At 48.5% G+C, this 17,225-nt stretch overlaps 1 protein-coding gene across 1 annotated transcript in view; it reads right to left on the minus strand.

Annotated features, from left to right (window-relative positions):
- The window catches only part of LOC311104220 (C-Jun-amino-terminal kinase-interacting protein 3-like), a gene marked incomplete at both ends in the record, with an annotated part of 66,626 nt that overhangs the window by 28,058 nt on the left and 21,343 nt on the right, over positions 1-17,225 (minus strand). The window contains 7 exons of the mRNA XM_084145958.1: positions 477-494; positions 1,774-1,916; positions 1,997-2,087; positions 2,357-2,591; positions 4,996-5,053; positions 16,379-16,402; positions 17,065-17,156. Of these exons, the coding sequence (XP_084002084.1) occupies positions 477-494; positions 1,774-1,916; positions 1,997-2,087; positions 2,357-2,591; positions 4,996-5,053; positions 16,379-16,402; positions 17,065-17,156 (661 nt within the window). The remainder of the gene's footprint in view (positions 1-476; positions 495-1,773; positions 1,917-1,996; positions 2,088-2,356; positions 2,592-4,995; positions 5,054-16,378; positions 16,403-17,064; positions 17,157-17,225) is intronic.

Raw genomic sequence — 17,225 nt, forward strand, 5'->3', positions numbered from 1 at the left:
TGAATATGAATTCTGGGGCTATTTATGGACTAATTCTACATCAGTAATGTATGAAGGTTTGGAGGTTTTGGGGAGCATCATGGTGTTTAAGCCAACTCCCGCAAGCTGAAATGAAACCAAGAAAAGCCCAAAAGATTTCCCAAAAGAAATACAGATACGATAATGATGTGTTTGCTGTGACATGCTCAAATAAAACGGAAATGCGCTTTCACAGAGTCAAACAACATGAGGACGAAGCAACGGATTTAAAATCTAAATAAAGGTAAAAAACAAATACAAAAGAAGAAGAAATAGCTTGCTAGACTCAAATAAAAGCCAACAGGCAATGGGAGGAAGTGACATCACAGCAGAGAAACAGGTAGGAAATGGCATCACAACATAGAACGCAGAAAAGACGAGACATCACAGACAGACACAACAACATGGGAGGATGAGCAACAGCCAGAGATGCTGAATAAGGCTAGAGGGAGCCTTACCGAAAAAATCATCACGGACTGGGAGAGAGGAAGAGAAATGGGGAGAGAGAGAAGGAGAAAGAAAGAGGGAGGGGGGCACAGACCAGAGAGAGAGAGAGAGAGGAGGAATGGGGTGAGATAAAAGAGAGAGAGGAGAGAGAATGCTGATAAGCACTTGTTATATACTAAAGCTTGAGAGAGCAATAAGAGAGCTTGGATCTGTCCAAGAGCAGAGAACACTAGTAGTCCGTTTAGAGTCAGCGCGACAAACATTGAAAGATTCACCTTCATTGACCACAGGGTTCAGTTGAGCTTTGTAACATTACGACCAACCAATCAAAGAGAGCATTATCTCTATGATATCTGGACTAGATCAACATTTAAAACAACTGTTGTAGCCTGGAATGCCAGCATCGTGTCATTAGGTAAAGCCTACAGGCATAGAGTGGTACTTCGTGTGTGTCTTGGAAGGTGGGAGGCAGGGGTGTGTATGTGTGTGTGTGAGAAATAGAGGGTTCAGATACACACCTGAGAACTCCCCTAGGGGCATGTCCAGCATACACAGGAAGGGAGAGAGGAAGCACAGAGAAGGGTCACGGGTCAATAAACTAATATGATCGCAGTGAAATAAACCAATCATGAAGCTCTGTCAACTCAAAAAGTAAACCAAGACTAAATCAAGAATAATTTAGCTTGCCCTGTAAAATCAACCATTCAAATATATCAAATCAAAGGGGACTGCAGCCATGGTGCAAGTGATATCCCAGGGTGCTTTGCGGTGCGGTGGAGGATGGGGGAGCTGCCGGGGATGTGCGGTGGTGGTGAACATTCCGCTGTGTGCAGGGTCAAAGTTCAGAGCCAGCCAGTGCTATGGCAACGGTGACACAGCTGGTGACACAGCCTCTAAACATAGCGCTTAATTGTGATATTTATACCAAAAAAAGAAGCAAAACATATTTCACAGAAATAACCATTTGCTCTTTTTGAGGTGTTTGGGGCACCCACCAGCTTAGTACTAAGCACTGCAGCTTACATTCCCAATGACTTTCTGCTTAGTGCAGACAGAGGTTGGGTTCCAGGATGACTACATTTCAGACGCATGCCAGAACTCACAATGCTGGATAGGTGTTTAACATATCAGCTAACCACATCATTTGAAATAGCAATAGCAACCCGACTGTGCAGGTTGTGTGCCAGTCGATGACATGGCACACAACCATTGGTTAATGCAATGCAACGTTTGCAATGTAGACAGCCTGGAACATAACCAGAGACTGGCCTACGCTGCCTTCCAATAGCTCATTTGCATATACCCCACCCAATGCTCCTCTGATTGGCTTACCTAGAAGCTCCGCCCCGGCGTCCACGTCCCCGATGATGTCAGACTTGGCATCCTTGATCTCGTGGTAGAGAGAGTCGGTGTTGATACCGAACGCCTCGTTCACGATGCCCTGGGAAGGACTGACACACACACTGATATGTAATAAATGCTGTGTGTGTGTGTGTGTGTGTGTGTGTGTGCGTGTGCGTGTGTGCGTTACCTGTTTCCTCCACCATAAAGACACATATCCAGCTCTGGGGTGGAATCAATGATCTCTTGGAATTCAGACCACTCGTCACTGCTACCCATACCTGAGTACATATAGAATATCATACACACTCAATACCATATTCACAAAGCATCTCAGAATAGGAGCCATCATCTAGGATCCGTTTTTCCTTTTCGATCATAATGAATAAGATTACATGGACAGGGGGTGACCTGATCCTAGTTCAGCACTCCTTCTCAAAGGGACTTTATGAATACAGGCCCTGATCACACAATGATCCACTCATGCTAACGTGTGTGTGTGCGTGAGTGTGTGTGTGCGTGTGTGTGTGAAACTGCACGTTACACGCACCGATGCTGACGTTCCTGGTTTCCTGAGAGACCTGCACCTCCATGTTTCTGCTGAGGCGTTTGGCACTCTTCCTGCCGCGGCTTACAGCATGCATTGGGTCGAACTCGCCGGGCGGGAGGAAGCCCTCGTTGAGGGGCGTGACGGTGGCGGAAGGGACGGAGGAAGTGGGCGTGTTGGACTTACTTCCTGTGCTACTGGGCGTGGCCGCCACTGAATCCGACTCGGAACCATCCTCCTGGGGCGTCAGAGGTCAGGGGTTAAAGAGGTCAAGGGGCTACATTGTTAAAGATCCCGCATCCCAATTCTCCACCCTTCTCCCAAAGTGTACACTTGCACACTTCCCTTCATGGATTTAACAATGGTGGAAACTCCCTCCAGACAATGTTTGCACCAAGCCAATGCTTTTAAATCAATGACGGAGAGTATGCAAGCGCACATTTAGTCTGAAGGGTGGAGAAGCCAGGGTTCTTCTCTTGCAAGGCTCATTGCAATCTTCAAGATCTTGCTTATACTTACAATCTTGCGCGTACATTTAGTAACAAAGCATCACACTACCAGTCAAAAGTTTGAACAGACATGCTCATTCAAGGGTTTTTCATTATATTTACTATTTTCTACATTATAGAATAATAGTGAAGACATCAAAACTATGAAATAACACATATGCAATCATGTAGTAACCAAAAATGTGTTAAACAAATCAAAAAATATTTTATATTTGAGAATCTTAAATTGCTACCCTTTGCCTTGATGAAAGCTTTGCACACTCTTGGCATTCTCTCAACCAGCTTAATGAGATAGTCACCTGGAATGCAACTTCTTAAAAGTTAATTTGTGGAATTTCTTTCCTTCTTAATGCATTTGAGCCAATCAGTTGTGTTGTGACAAGGTGACAAGGGGGGAGGGTATACAGAAGATAGCCCTATTTGGTAAAAGACCAAGTCCATATTATGGCAAGAACTGCTCAAATAAGCAAAGAGAAACAACAGTCCATCATTACTTTAAGAAATGAAGGTCAATCAATACGGAACATTTCAAGAACTTTTAAAGTTTCTTCAAGTGCAGTCGCAAAAACCATCAAGTGCTATGATGAAACTGGATCTCATGAGGACCGCCACAGGAATGGAAGACCCAGAGTTACCTCTGCTGCAGAGGATAAGTTCATTAGAGTTACCAGCCTCAGAAATTGCAGCCCAAATAAATGCTTCACAAAGTTCAAGTAACAGACACATCTCAACATCAACTGTTCAGAAGAGACTGTGTGAATCAGACCTTCATGATTGTATTGCTACAAAGAAACCACTACTAAAGGACACCAATAAGAAGAAGGCACTTGCTTAGGCCAAGAAACACGAGCAATGGACATTAGACCTGTGGAAATGTGTCCTTTTGGTCTGGAGTCCAAATTTGAGATTTTTGGTTCCAACCGCCATGTCTTTGTGAGACGCGGTGTGGGTGAACGGATGATCTCCGCATGTGTATTTCCCACCGAAAAGCATGGAGGAGGAGGTGTTATGGTGTGGGGTGCATTGCTTGTGACACTGTCTGTGATTTATTTAGAATTCAAGGCACACTTAACCAGCATGGCTACCACAGCATTCTGCAGTGATACGCCATCCCATCTGGTTTGGGCTTTGTGGGACTATCATTTGTTTTTCAACAGGACAATGACCCAACACACATCCAGGCTGTGTAAGGGCTATTTTACCAAGAAGGAGAGTGATGGAGTGCTGCATCAGATGACCTGGCCTCCACAATCCCCCGACCTCCACCCAATTGAGATGGTTTGGGATGAGTCAGACCGCAGAGTGAAGGAAAAGCAGCCAACAAGTGCTCAGCATATGTGGGAACTCATTCAAGACTGTTGTAAAAACATTCCAGGTGAAGCTGGTTGTGAGAATGCCAAGAGTGTGCAAAGCTGTCATCAAGGCAAAGGGTGGCAATTTAAGAATCTCAAATATAAAATATATTTTGATTTGTTTAACACTTTTTTGGTTACTACATGATTCCATGTGTTATTTCATAGTGTTGATGTCTTCACTATTATTCTACAATGTAAAAAATTGTTAAAATAAAGGAAAACCCTTGAATGAGTAGGTGTGTCCAAACTTTTGATTGGCAATGTGAAACGGGATGTGAAGACAGGTGCAAACAGGATGATAGAAGCTAAGTTATGTTCTATTATGTATTCATCATATCTGTTCATCCACTGTCATGTCTTCATTATACTCACTGCCTTAAAACAATCAACAAACACCACAAAGAAAAGCCCTTGGAAGACAAGGGACACAAACAGGCGTGAGGGATGTGTCTGGATGATTCCGAATGACGATGGTGGTGGTGGGTGTGGCATGACGTAAGGCATGACGTGTTCTGCAGACGTGAGGTCCAGGGGGAGTGTTTGGCTCCGTCCCAAATGACAACCAATTCCCTTTATAGTGCACTAGTTTTGACCACGGCCCATAGTGCTCTGGTCAAAAGTAGTGGACTATAAAGGGAAAAGGGTGCCATTTGTGACGGAGCCTCTATCACACCTGGTAGCCAGAGGTGTAGCGGAATTGGATGAGCTCGCTGACCTGCCAGACGTCAGTCCCAGACCCAGACATTATCATCCTAGCCCCCCCGAGACCCCAACCTACCATCCCCATGCCCTCTCCACTGGGGTACAGGCTCAACGACGGGGGACGCTCCACTTTGCTGCTGGGGGAAAGGGGGGGGGGGAGAGAAGGGGGGAGCACAAAACAAAGGGGGAAGAGGAAAGGTTTGAGTGAGAGAAGAAAAAGAAAATGAGAATGAAAGAGAGAGAGAGAGAGAGGTGAGGGGGACGAGAGAGGAGAGGGGCAGAGAGAGGGAGGGAGATAATGTACTGTACATTAGGTATCTGGAGAAAGGTGAAAGCTAACTTTGGGGTTGCATAACATAAAACTGAAAATCCCTTGAATTAAGCACAAACACACAAAGCCAGCTACTGGACAGACTGACACTCAACCAGACCGACATAATATGACACAATATATCCATATTATGGAGAAACCGAGAGGCTATAAGGACATGCCTGCTGAGTAAAGTGGAGATGAGCAGATTCGGTTCAGTCATGATGAGCCCTTCCCAGCTAGCAAGTATATGCTGGCTAGCTGGCAACAACAGCAGCATGGCGCTTGTTAAAACTTGTAAAAGAAAGTGTTGTTTATTTAAATGGACGACGTAGAAATAACTTGTAGCATTGGTCACCATCTGAATATCACCGTGACATGCCAATTAGTTAACGTTACGACAAGCCGGTGCGAATGACCAGTGCAACGGTGTTGTATCGAGTTTTGCCGACGTGAGTTGCTTCCCACAGGACAGCTGTATCACATGTCGCCTACGGTAGCTAACCTGGCCAATTTGTTCCATCCCAATTGATTTTATTAAAAACAAAAGAACGGTGTGCAGGTGTGGCTGGAAGCTTCTATGAAAACCACACCACAAAAAACAATATACTGTAACGACCCGGTATTGTGTTCTGTGTTCGTGGGTGTGTTATCGTTCTCATGGGTGCTAGCAGGGGTTAAATATGCCAGGACAGATGGAAAGGTTGGGGGTGTATGATGGGTAATCCCGCGGGGTTTTGGAATGCTTAAATAGGGGTTACGGTCTCATCTCTCTCTCTTCTGTTTTGGGACCCTTGACTTGACATGTTATATTTGTGTATGTTCGAGGTTTAGCGGCGTGGGCTGTGGCCTGAACAATAGCCCATTCAGGAATAAACCTGTGTTCTGCCTGTACACCTGGTGCCCGTCTCTCTTTTACTTTATGACCCAGCTGGGTCATTACATTGGTGTCAGAAGTGCTTTCGAATGACGGGATAGATCGAGATTAGGCGAGTTAGCTGTTTCAGTATAGGCCGTGGTTAGCTTTAGCGTGACTCGCATCTACGGTCATGATGATCGGGGCGAGGCGGAAAATTAAGGAAGAGTCGAACAAAGTGTCCGTTGTGGGCTCGGGTGTACCCGGTCGGGAGGGTCAGGCGACGACGGCTGTAGAAGAGCTGGAGAGCCACATGGCGGAAGTTAAATTGTCAGTCAGCAAGATGGCAGAACGGGCGGGTTTTCCTTCAAACCGCTCGGCCAGAACAGACGTCACGGCGACGGAGATATCGACGTCACCGCGTGCGGAAATGGCTGGGCCTCCTTATGTAAACAGAGATGGCAGCGCCATATTGCCATTAGCCACGGTAGCGGCTAAACTTCCAAAGTTCAATGGACAAGGTAAATGGGACGTTTTTTTCACTCAATTCGAGTTGTTGGCTAGAGCCGGGAGGTGGTCTGACGAGACGAAAGGGTTACAGCTTGCCCTGAGCCTGGCAGAGGAGGCGTCATGCCTGCTAACGCTAGCTCCGGACGAGAGGGGTGACTACGGTGCGCTAGTGGAGGCATTGGGGGGCCGTTTCGGCAGTGATGCACAGCCCAACATGCTGCGGATTGGACTGAGTAACAAAAAGAGACTTCAGGGGGAATCATTAAAGGCGTTGGCAAGTGATATTCTGAGCCTGACCAGGCGGGCTTATGCAACTATGCCGATTGGGGTGCAAGACGAGCTGGCACGGGACAGTTTTATTAGAGCGCTCTCCCCCACCGAACTGGGTAAGCATGTTCAGATGTCGGACCCAGCATCTCTGCGGGCTGCAGTGGAGATAGCCAGGAAGAGGGAGCTGATCTGGGGTGAGGGAGTGAGAGTGGAGGTTGCCAGTCAACCAGAGGTGAGAGCAGCGGCGGCCGGGGTGCCGGGGGTCACCAAACCAGAGTGGGTCGACGAGTTGGGCGGGTTAGTCAAGACCGCTTCGCTTGTCATTGAGAGGGGCTCCAGACAACATCGCAGTGTCAGCTCAACTCCCATTGTCTGCTGAGGTTGTGGCCAGCCTGGCCACATTCAGCGGGAGTGTGGCAGATTCTCCCGTCACCAGGGAAACGACAGCGGGTTCTCGCGCAGGGGGCAGCGCGGGCCCACCCCTCCGCCCCCGAACCCACAGTAAGCAGAAGAGGTACCCAGCAGCACAGGCAAGAGGGTGGGGACCTGCTTCCCCAGGGTGTAGCTGCCACCGTGTTTCCTAGTCCGGTAGTTGTGGTGGGACGTACCACCATTGGGGACTTCTGCAATGTCATCGTCAAGGTAGAGGGGGTGGAATGTTTGGCCCTGGTCGACACAGGCTCTACAGTAACCCTGGTGAGACCAGACATACTACCTGTTGGGGTGTGGGTGGAGCCGACCCTTGTCCAGCTACGGACTGTCACGGGGGAGCTAGCCCCCATGTTAGGGAAGTGTCGGTTGTCTGTGACTGTGGGGGGGAGAACTGTGGGGTGTCCGGTGTGGGTAGCAGCGGTACAGGACCCCTGTATACTGGGAATGGACTTTTTGAAAAACTGTGGGGCTCAGTTGGACTTAGCTTCGGGCACTTTGAGGCTGTCGGGGGGGCCCACAGTGGGAATGTCGCCTTCGGGAGGGCCAGCAGGGGGCAGGGCTGTCCCTCCGTCTTCCTCCAAGCTTGCCGAAACTCCACTGGTTGTCCCGGCTGCTCCCTTGGTCGTTGTGCCATCCCAGCAGCTGTCTCCGGCGGCAACGACCTTCACTCCCCATAATGGTGCAAGCACAGGCAGCCCAGTAGCCCAAAACACACTGGCTTCTTCACCCCATCAGCCCGACGGGGGGAAGGAGGAAGTTATCGACGCCGTTGAGGCTGTGTGGCTGAAAAACTGTCAAGGTCTGGATGAGAGACAACAGAGACAGTTAAAGCAGCTGCTGTTTGACTTTAAAGATAGCTTCGCTTGGGGGGAAGATGAGGTAGGGCAAACGCACCTGGTTCAGCACGACATCGACACTGGGGACAACCAACCCATTAAAATTTGGCCCGTCGCATTCCCCTTGCCAAGAGGGAAGCAGCAGCCACAGCTATTGCTGACATGTTGCGGGCTGATTTCATTGAGCCGTCAGATAGCCCATGGTCCGCGCCGGTTGTCATGGTGCCTAAGAAAGGGGGTAAACTTAGGTTTTGTGCGGACTACAGGGGCCTAAATTCTGTCACCACTAAAGACTCTTACCCCATACCGAGGATCGATGAGTCGCTAGACCACGTCAGAGGGTCCTCGTGGTTCTCTTCCCTTGATCTGCGCAGTGGCTACTGGCAGGTGCCCCTCTCGCCTGGGGCACGTGAAAAAACTGCCTTCTCCACGGATAGGGGCCATTGGCAGTTCAAGGTGCTGTGCTTCGGGCTTTGTAATGCTCCTGCCACCTTTGAGAGGCTCAAGGATAGAGTGCTGGCGGGGGTTCCAAGAGACGAGTGTGTCGTGTACCTAGACGACATATTGGTGCACGGCACATCGTTTGAGGGGGCACTGGGGGCACTTAGGCGAGTGCTGGAGAGGATCTCGGGGGCGGGGCTAAAATTACACCCGGAAAAGTGCCATTTCATGCAAAGGGAGGTGGCGTTCCTGGGTCATCAGCTGGGTGGTGAGGGCATCAGCACGATGCCAGACAAAGTGGAGGCTGTGAGGGGGTGGCCAATTCCAAGGGGGAAAAAATAGGTTAAGAGCTTCCTGGGTCTGGCATCCTACTATCGTAGGTTTGTGAAAGGATTTGTGGGGATAGCAGCTCCTTTGAACCACCTTCTCAAGAAGGACACTGTTTTTCAGTGGACCGAAGAGCACCAGCGGGCGTTTGAGGCCCTCAAACGTGCCCTGGTGGAGGCCCCTGTCCTGTCCTCACCAGACCCGAACCGTCCGTTTATCCTGGACACCGACGCAAGCAATGAGGGCTTGGGGGCTGTGCTGGCTCAGCGTGGTTCTGACGGGGAGCACGTAGTAGCTTATTACAGCAGAACTTTTGATAAGGCTGAAAAACGCTACTGCGTGACAAGGAGGGAGCTTTTGGCTGTCGTGGCAGCAGTACGCTATTTCAAGTACTACCTGGGGGGCCTGCTGTTTGTGGTGCGGACGGATCACTCCGCCCTGCAGTGGCTTCTCTCCTTCAAGGAGCCAGAGGGTCAGATCGCCCGCTGGTTGGAGGAGCTGCAACCCTACGACTTCCAGGTGAAGCACAGGGCCGGCCTTCGCCACAGCAATGCAGACGCCTTGTCCCGCCGCCCGTGTGCTGAGGACGGCTGTGGGTACTGCGCCAAACGGGTGGAGCGAGAGAGGGAACTGTGCATGTAGGAGGGAGTCACCGCCACGGTGAGTCAGCTGAGGGTGACAGAGTGCCGGGAGCTTGAGGCTGTGGACGTCGGGGAGTGGAGGCGTCGCCAGGAGGAGGACGCAGAGCTGCGTCCTGTGCTGGGGTGGGTGGAAGAGAGAAGACGACCGCCGTGGGGGGAAGTAGCCCCTCTATCACCAGTCACCAAAGGACTGTGAGCTAAATTCTCAGTCCTTAGAGTGGCTGAGGGAGTGCTCCAGAGGGGGTGGAAAATCAAATCAAATCAAATCAAATTTTATTGGTCACATGCGCCGAATACAACAGGTGCAGACATTACAGTGAAATGCTTACTTACAGCCCTTAACCAACAGTGCATTTATTTTAAACAAAAAAAGTAAGAATAAAACAACAACAAAAAAAGTGTTGAGAAAAAAAGAGCAGAAGTAAAATAAAGTGACAGTAGGGAGGCTATATATACAGTAAAATAAAGTGACAGTAGGGAGGCTATATATACAGGGGGGTACCGTTGCAGAGTCAATGTGCGGGGGCACCGGCTAGTTGAGGTAGTTGAGGTAATATGTACATGTGGGTAGAGTTAAAGTGACTATGCATAAATACTTAACAGAGTAGCAGCAGCGTAAAAAGGATGGGGTGGGGGGGCAGTGCAAATAGTCCGGGTAGCCATGATTAGCTGTTCAGGAGTCTTATGGCTTGGGGGTAGAAGCTGTTGAGAAGTCTTTTGGACCTAGACTTGGCACTCCGGTACCGCTTGCCGTGCGGTAGCAGAGAGAACAGTCTATGACTAGGGTGGCTGGAGTCTTTGACAATTTTGAGGGCCTTCCTCTGACACCGCCTGGTATAGAGGTCCTGGATGGCAGGAAGCTTTGCCCCAGTGATGTACTGGGCCGTACGCACTACCCTCTGTAGTGCCTTGCGGTCGGAGGCCAAGCAGTTGCCATACCAGGCGGTGATGCAACCAGTCAGGATGCTCTCGATGGTGCAGCTGTAGAATTTTTTGAGGATCTGAGGACCCATGCCAAATCTTTTTAGTCTCCTGAGGGGGAATAGGCTTTGTCGTGCCCTCTTCACGACTGTCTTGGTGTGTTTGGACCATGATAGTTCGTTGGTGATGTGGATACCAAAGAACTTGAAGCTCTCAACCTGTTCCACTACAGCCCCGTCGATGAGAATGGGGGCGTGCTCAGTCCTCTTTTTTTTCCTGTAGTCCACAATCATCTCCTTTGTCTTGGTCACGTTGAGGGAGAGGTTGTTGTCCTGGCACCACACGGCCAGATCTCTGACCTCCTCCCTATAGGCTGTCTCATCGTTGTCGGTGATCAGGCCTACCACTGTTGTGTCGTCGGCAAACTTAATGATGGTGTTGGAGTCGTGCCTGGCCATGCAGTCATGGGTGAACAGAGAGTACAGGAGGGGACTGAGCACGCACCCCTGAGGGGCCCCCGTGTTGAGGATCAGTGTGGCAGATGTGTTGTTACCTACCCTTACCACCTGGGGGCGGCCCGTCAGGAAGTCCAGGATCCAGTTGCAGAGGGAGGTGTTTAGTCCCAGGATCCTTAGCTTAGTGATGAGCTTAGAGGGCACTATGGTGTTGAATGCTGAGCTGTAGTCAATGAATAGCATTCTCACGTAGGTGTTCCTCTTGTCCAGGTGGGAAAGGGCAGTGTGGAGTGCGATAGAGATTGCATCATCTGTGGATCTGTTGGGGCGGTATGCAAATTGGAGTGGGTCTAGGGTTTCTGGGATTATGCTGTTGATGTGAGCCATGACCAGTCTTTCAAAGCACTTCATGGCTACAGACGTCAGTGCTACGGGTCGGTAGTCATTTAGGCAGGTTATCTTAGAGTTCTTGGGCACGGGGACTATGGTGGTCTGCTTGAAACATGTTGGTATTACAGACTCAGTCAGGGACATGTTGAAAATGTCAGTGAAGACACTTGCCAGTTGGTCAGCACATGCTCGGAGTACACGTCCTGGTAATCCGTCTGGCCCTGCGGCCTTGTGAATGTTGACCTGCTTAAAAGTCTTACTCACATCGGCTACGGAGAGCGTGATCACATAGTCATCCGGAACAGCTGGTGCTCTCATGCATGCTTCAGTGTTGCTTGCCTCGAAGCGAGCATAGAAGTGGTTTAGCTCGTCTGGTAGGCTTGTGTCACTGGGCAGCTCGCGGCTGTGCTTCCCTTTGTAGTCTGTAATAGTTTTCAAGCCCTGCCACATCCGACGAGCGTCAGAGCCAGTGTAGTATGATTCAATCTTAGACCTGTATTGACTCTTTGCCTGTTTGATAATAATAATAATAATAATAATAATAATTCGTCGGAGGTCATAGCGGGATTTCTTATAAGCGTCCGGGTTAGAGTCCCGTTCCTTGAAAGCGGCAGCTCTACCCTTTAGCTCAGTGCGGATGTTTCCTGTAATCCATGGCTTCTGGTTGGGGTATGTACGTACGGTCACTGTGGGGACGACATCATCGATGCACTTATTGATGAAGCCAGTGACTGATGTGGTGTACTCCTCAATGCTGTCTGAAGAATCCCGGAACATGTTCCAGTCTGTGCTAGCAAAACAGTCCTGTAGCTTAGCATCTGCGTCATCTGACCACTTTTTTATTAACCGAATCACTGGTGCTTCCTGCTTCAGTTTTTGCTTATAAGCAGGAATCAGGAGGATAGAGTTATGGTCAGATTTGCCAAATGGAGGGCGAGGGAGAGCTTTGTATGCGTCTCTGTGTGTGGAGTAAAGGTGGTCTAGAGTTTTTTTCCCTCTGGTTGCACATTTAACATGCTGGTAGAAATTAGGTAGAACGGATTTAAGTTTCCCTGCATTAAAGTCCCCGGCCACTAGGAGCGCTGCATCTGGATGAGCGTTTTCCTGTTGATTAATGGCCTTGTACAACTCATTCAGAGCAATCTTAATGCCAGCATTGGTTTGTGGTGGTAAATAGACAGCTATGAAAAATATAGATGAAAACTCTCTTGGTAAATAGTGTGGTCTACAGCTTATCATAAGATACTCTACCTCAGGCGAGCAAAACCTCGAGACTTCCTTAGTATTTGATTTTGTGCACCAGCTGTTGTTTACAAATATACACAGACCGCCGCCCCTTGTCTTACGTTCTGTCCTGCCGATGTAGCGTATAGCCTGCTAGCTGAATGTTATCATTGTTGTCGTTCAGCCACGACTCCGTGAAACATAAGATATTACAGTTTTTAATGTCCCGTTGGTAGGATAACCGTAATCTTAACTCGTCCATTTTATTCTCAAAAGATTGAACGTTGGCTAGTAGGATTGATGGGAGAGGCAGTTTACTCGCTCGCCGTCGGATCCTTACAAGGCACCCGGATCTGCGTCCGCGATATCTCCGTCTCTTCCTCACGCGAATGACGGGGATCTGGGCCTTGTCGGGTGTCTGTAGGATATCCTTCGCGACCGCCTCGTTGAAGAAAAAATCTTCGTCCAATGCGAGGTGAGTAATCGCTGTCCTGATATCCAGAAGCTCTTTTTGGTTATAAGAGACGATGGCAGAAACATTATGTACAAAATAAATTACAAATAACGCGGAAAAACACACATAATAGTACAATTGGTTAGAGGGCTGTAAAACGGCAGCCATCTTCCCGGCGCTGTTCTCTCCAGCTACTGGAGAAATTACGTGGCAGGTAGTGGTTCCCAAAAGGCTGCAAGGGAGCGTGTTACAGCAGCTTCACGGGGGAGTAGGCGCAGGGCATTTGGGGTCTCCAAAACATTAAAGCGCGTGCGTAAAGGCTTCTATTGGGCCAGGCACAGGAGGGATGTGGAGGACTTTTGTAGGCAGTGCGACGAGTGTGCTGCTAAAAAAGGACCTCCAGGTCAGTCACACGCCCTCCTACAACAATTCCCAGTAGGGGAGCCCATGGAGAGACTGGGGGTAGACATAGTTGGACCGTTTCCAACCACAGACAGCGGTAACAGGTGGATTCTAACTGCTATGGACTACTTCACCAAGTGGCCAGAGGCTTACGCTCTCCCAGACCAGGAGGCAGAAACAGTAGCTGATGCGTTGGTAGGGGGAATAATCAGTCGATTTGGGGTGCCACAGTCTATACACAGCGACCAGGGGAGAAACTTTGAGTCACGGGTGTTCTCAGAGTTGTGTAGACGGTTAGGCGCGGAGAAGACGCGCACTACTCCGCTTCACCCCCAGAGTGATGGGCTGGTGGAAAGATTTAACAGAACATTAGCACAACAGCTGGCTATCGTTACCTCAAAACACCAGAGAGATTGGGACACCCACTTACCGTTTATTCTTATGGCATGTAGGTCGGCTGTTCAAGAATCGACTGCGTGCTCCCCAGCGCTACTAATGTTAGGTCGTGAGTTGCGCACCCCAGCCGAACTGACGTTTGGCCACCCTCCTGATAACGACGACGGGGTTTTGCCTGGCCCGAACTATGTTCGTCGTCTGCAGAACCGGTTAGAAGCGGCTCACACCTTCGCAAGAGAGCAACTCGAGAACGCAGGAATGCGCCAAAAGCGCCACTATAACTCACGCGCTAGGGGGAGGCACTTTGGAGCGGGAGAACGCGTGTGGCTTCACAACCCCACGCGCAAGAAGGGGCGGTGCCCAAAGCTGGACAGTGCCTGGGTGGGGCCGTGCCTGGTGATAGAGAGAGTGGGGGAGGTGACGTACCGGGTGGAGGTTCCCCCACGGAGCAGGAAGGTGGTGGTCCACCGGGACCGATTGGCGCCCTACAGAGGGAGGAAAACGGTAGGGAATGGAAGTGAGGACTCTGATGTGAGCACACGGGGACAGTCTAGCGAGGAGACTCTAGCGCAACCTGAGCCTGGAACAGGGGCTGCCTCTTCGGAGGGCGCTGGAAATGACATTGGGGCAGATGAGTGTTCTGGGGGTCCACCAGTGAGAGTCAAGGGCAGGCACAAGAGACTGATGCGACCTCCGGGTCGTTTTAAGGATTTTGTTTTGTAACCCTAGGGGCTAGGGTTTAGAAAGGGGGGGGCTATGTAACGACCCAGTATTGTGTTCTGTGTTCGTGGGTGTGTTATCGTTCTCATGGGTGCTAGCAGGGGTTAAATATGCCAGGACAGATGGAAAGGTTGGGGGGGTATGATGGGTAATCCCGCTGGGTTTTGGAATGCTTAAATAGGGGTTACGGTCTCGTCTCTCTCTCTTCTGTTTTGGGACCCTTGACTTGACATGTTATATTTGTGTATGTTCGAGGTTTAGCGGCGTGGGCTGTGGCCTGAACAATAGCCCATTCAGGAATAAACCTGTGTTCTGCCTGTACACCTGGTGCCCGTCTCTCTTTTACTTTATGACCCAGCTGGGTCATTACAATACAATACATAAGTACAAAAATAAAAAAAGGTTTGTTAAAACATAACAAAACCTAAATATAAATGAATTGAACACGGGGCACAGTGTCATTTTCTCCCGCTTGCCGAGCACTGCTGTCCCGCAGTAAGGAGTGGGAAGTAGCTAGCTAGTGTAGCCAATATCAGGCCTGGGTGACAGCGAAAGCACATTTATTGTAGTGAATTTCACAGAAAATGTACAACTACGCCATTAATGTCTACATACAAAATTAAAAATAAAGAACAATTACTCCGATAAAAACGTAATGATTCTGAATACACTCCCATGTCCTGACTTCGGCAGACAAGTTTCAAATTATCGCTGAAGTTTCTAGCCACAAGCATAAACTAGCTAACTAGCTTGGAAGGGCTCATCAGGACGACTGCCTAAAACTAACCGAACCGAATTGCGTGACAGACAGACCATAAACAGTGGGTGATAGAGGAGAAGGTAAAGGACAAAGGCACGAACTCTGGGGGCAGGGGAACTTCTAGTCCAAGGAGAGGCTGGTTGGTCAATGGAGCCAGGGCAGTGATCGTCAGTCCTAGTCCTGGGAACCACAGGGTCTGCAGTCCTGATTCAACTAATCAACAAGCCCCCCATCAGTTGAATTAGGTGTGTTAGTGCTGGGCTGGAGCAAAAGCCTGTATACCCAGCAGACCTAGGTTTTTAAATACCTGAAAAATAGTGCTGAGCGATTAACCGATTATTATTATTTTTATTTATTTTATATTTTTTTGGGGGGGGGGTGGTATAAAGGTTGTTTCAATTACTTGAATTCCATTTTGTTTTTTTGTTAGTCCAACGCGCCGTTTCTCTAGAGAGAAATCAAATCATTCACGAGAGAAATTAAGTCAATAACTATATGGTATGCTGGGCTGAAGGGAGTTGTAGTTTTCACTAAGCAAATATTCAACCTAGTTCAGCTCAGAAACGTGGTAATTAATTACAATGACTATAATCCATTGCGCCTGTTATTTTCAGGCTCTGATACACTTTTACACACAGACCGTATACGCCACCGCATGAGAGAGAGGATAGTAGACAAAACAATGACGAGAAAGTTTGACGAGATACATTTTATTATTTAATAGCAATTCTCTATTATAGAGGCAATAGAATATTTCCAATGTTTTGGCAATTGAATGTTCACTATTTTTGGCTTTTCCATTAAAAAGCTCTAATAATTTTAATGTCATTATTTCATAATGCATTTAATGTAAAAAAAACTATAATAAGTAATCGAACCGAAAGCAACCGACCTAAAAAAATCACTAATCGCTCAGCACTAGTGAAATAAATACTGTATCTGAGCCTGGTTCAAACCCCTGAGTAAGTTTAATTACATTATTTTTCAAGTATTTCAACCCAGGTCATATACCCAGGACCAAAACTGACAAACAATGTAAGAGATTGGGATTGAGGGGACAGGGATGGGGGGGATGGTGGGGGGGGGCAAAGAGGTTTTGCGGGTAGTGATTTACCTTTTCCTCCACACGTGGCGTTGACTGTGCAACAGCACGAGCACAGAGTGAAACGAGACAGACATATGGTGATTAGAGTGAGGCCAAACCATGGTACAACAGGTCACAACAAGTGGTGTAGGGGAGGGTAAACACACATAAATGTTGTTTACTGACATCTTTTATTTTGCACAAGCATTTACCCACCTTTTGCGGAAAAAAGGTTTTGAAAGTATAAGGAGCGTAACTTTACTCACCACAAACAGCGATCAGCTTTTACCCACCTCTTTTTTTTACCACTACATCACGTGTCACAACACAATCTAACACGGGCTAACACACAGCAGCACAACAGAAGGCATTACACACACAGCACAACACAACTACAGCACACTAAACACAGAACACTATACCCTAGCACACTTATTCCAAACAAAACAAAGCACAGAACATTAACTCAGCATAGTTGCTACTACTAAGCTATGCCAGGATACATTTTTATACTCTTCCCCCTGCACACACACGCCCACCCACACACACACACACACACACACACACTTTCCAAAAAGGTCACAACTATCTATATTATTTTATGTCTATGTTGTTGTATGAACTGTATTGTTTTGTCTGTATGCTGCTCAACGGATTTCCTCACTGGGGGATAACAACGTTTTCTGATGAAAATGTTAAAAAAGTCAGCCACTCACGTCCGTCCACTGCCTGGCCCTTCTAACTGGCTGTTGTTCCCTGCCTGTTGCATCTTGGACCTCTCAATATGCTCCACGTATGTTTGAATCATCTGACAGGAAGAGAGAGGATGAGTGAGGAAGATGGATGTAATTCCATTGACTTGGTTCTATTGTACCAG

This window comes from Coregonus lavaretus (assembly GCF_964263955.1).
Source record: "Coregonus lavaretus genome assembly, chromosome: 28".
NCBI lineage: Eukaryota > Metazoa > Chordata > Actinopteri > Salmoniformes > Salmonidae > Coregonus > Coregonus lavaretus.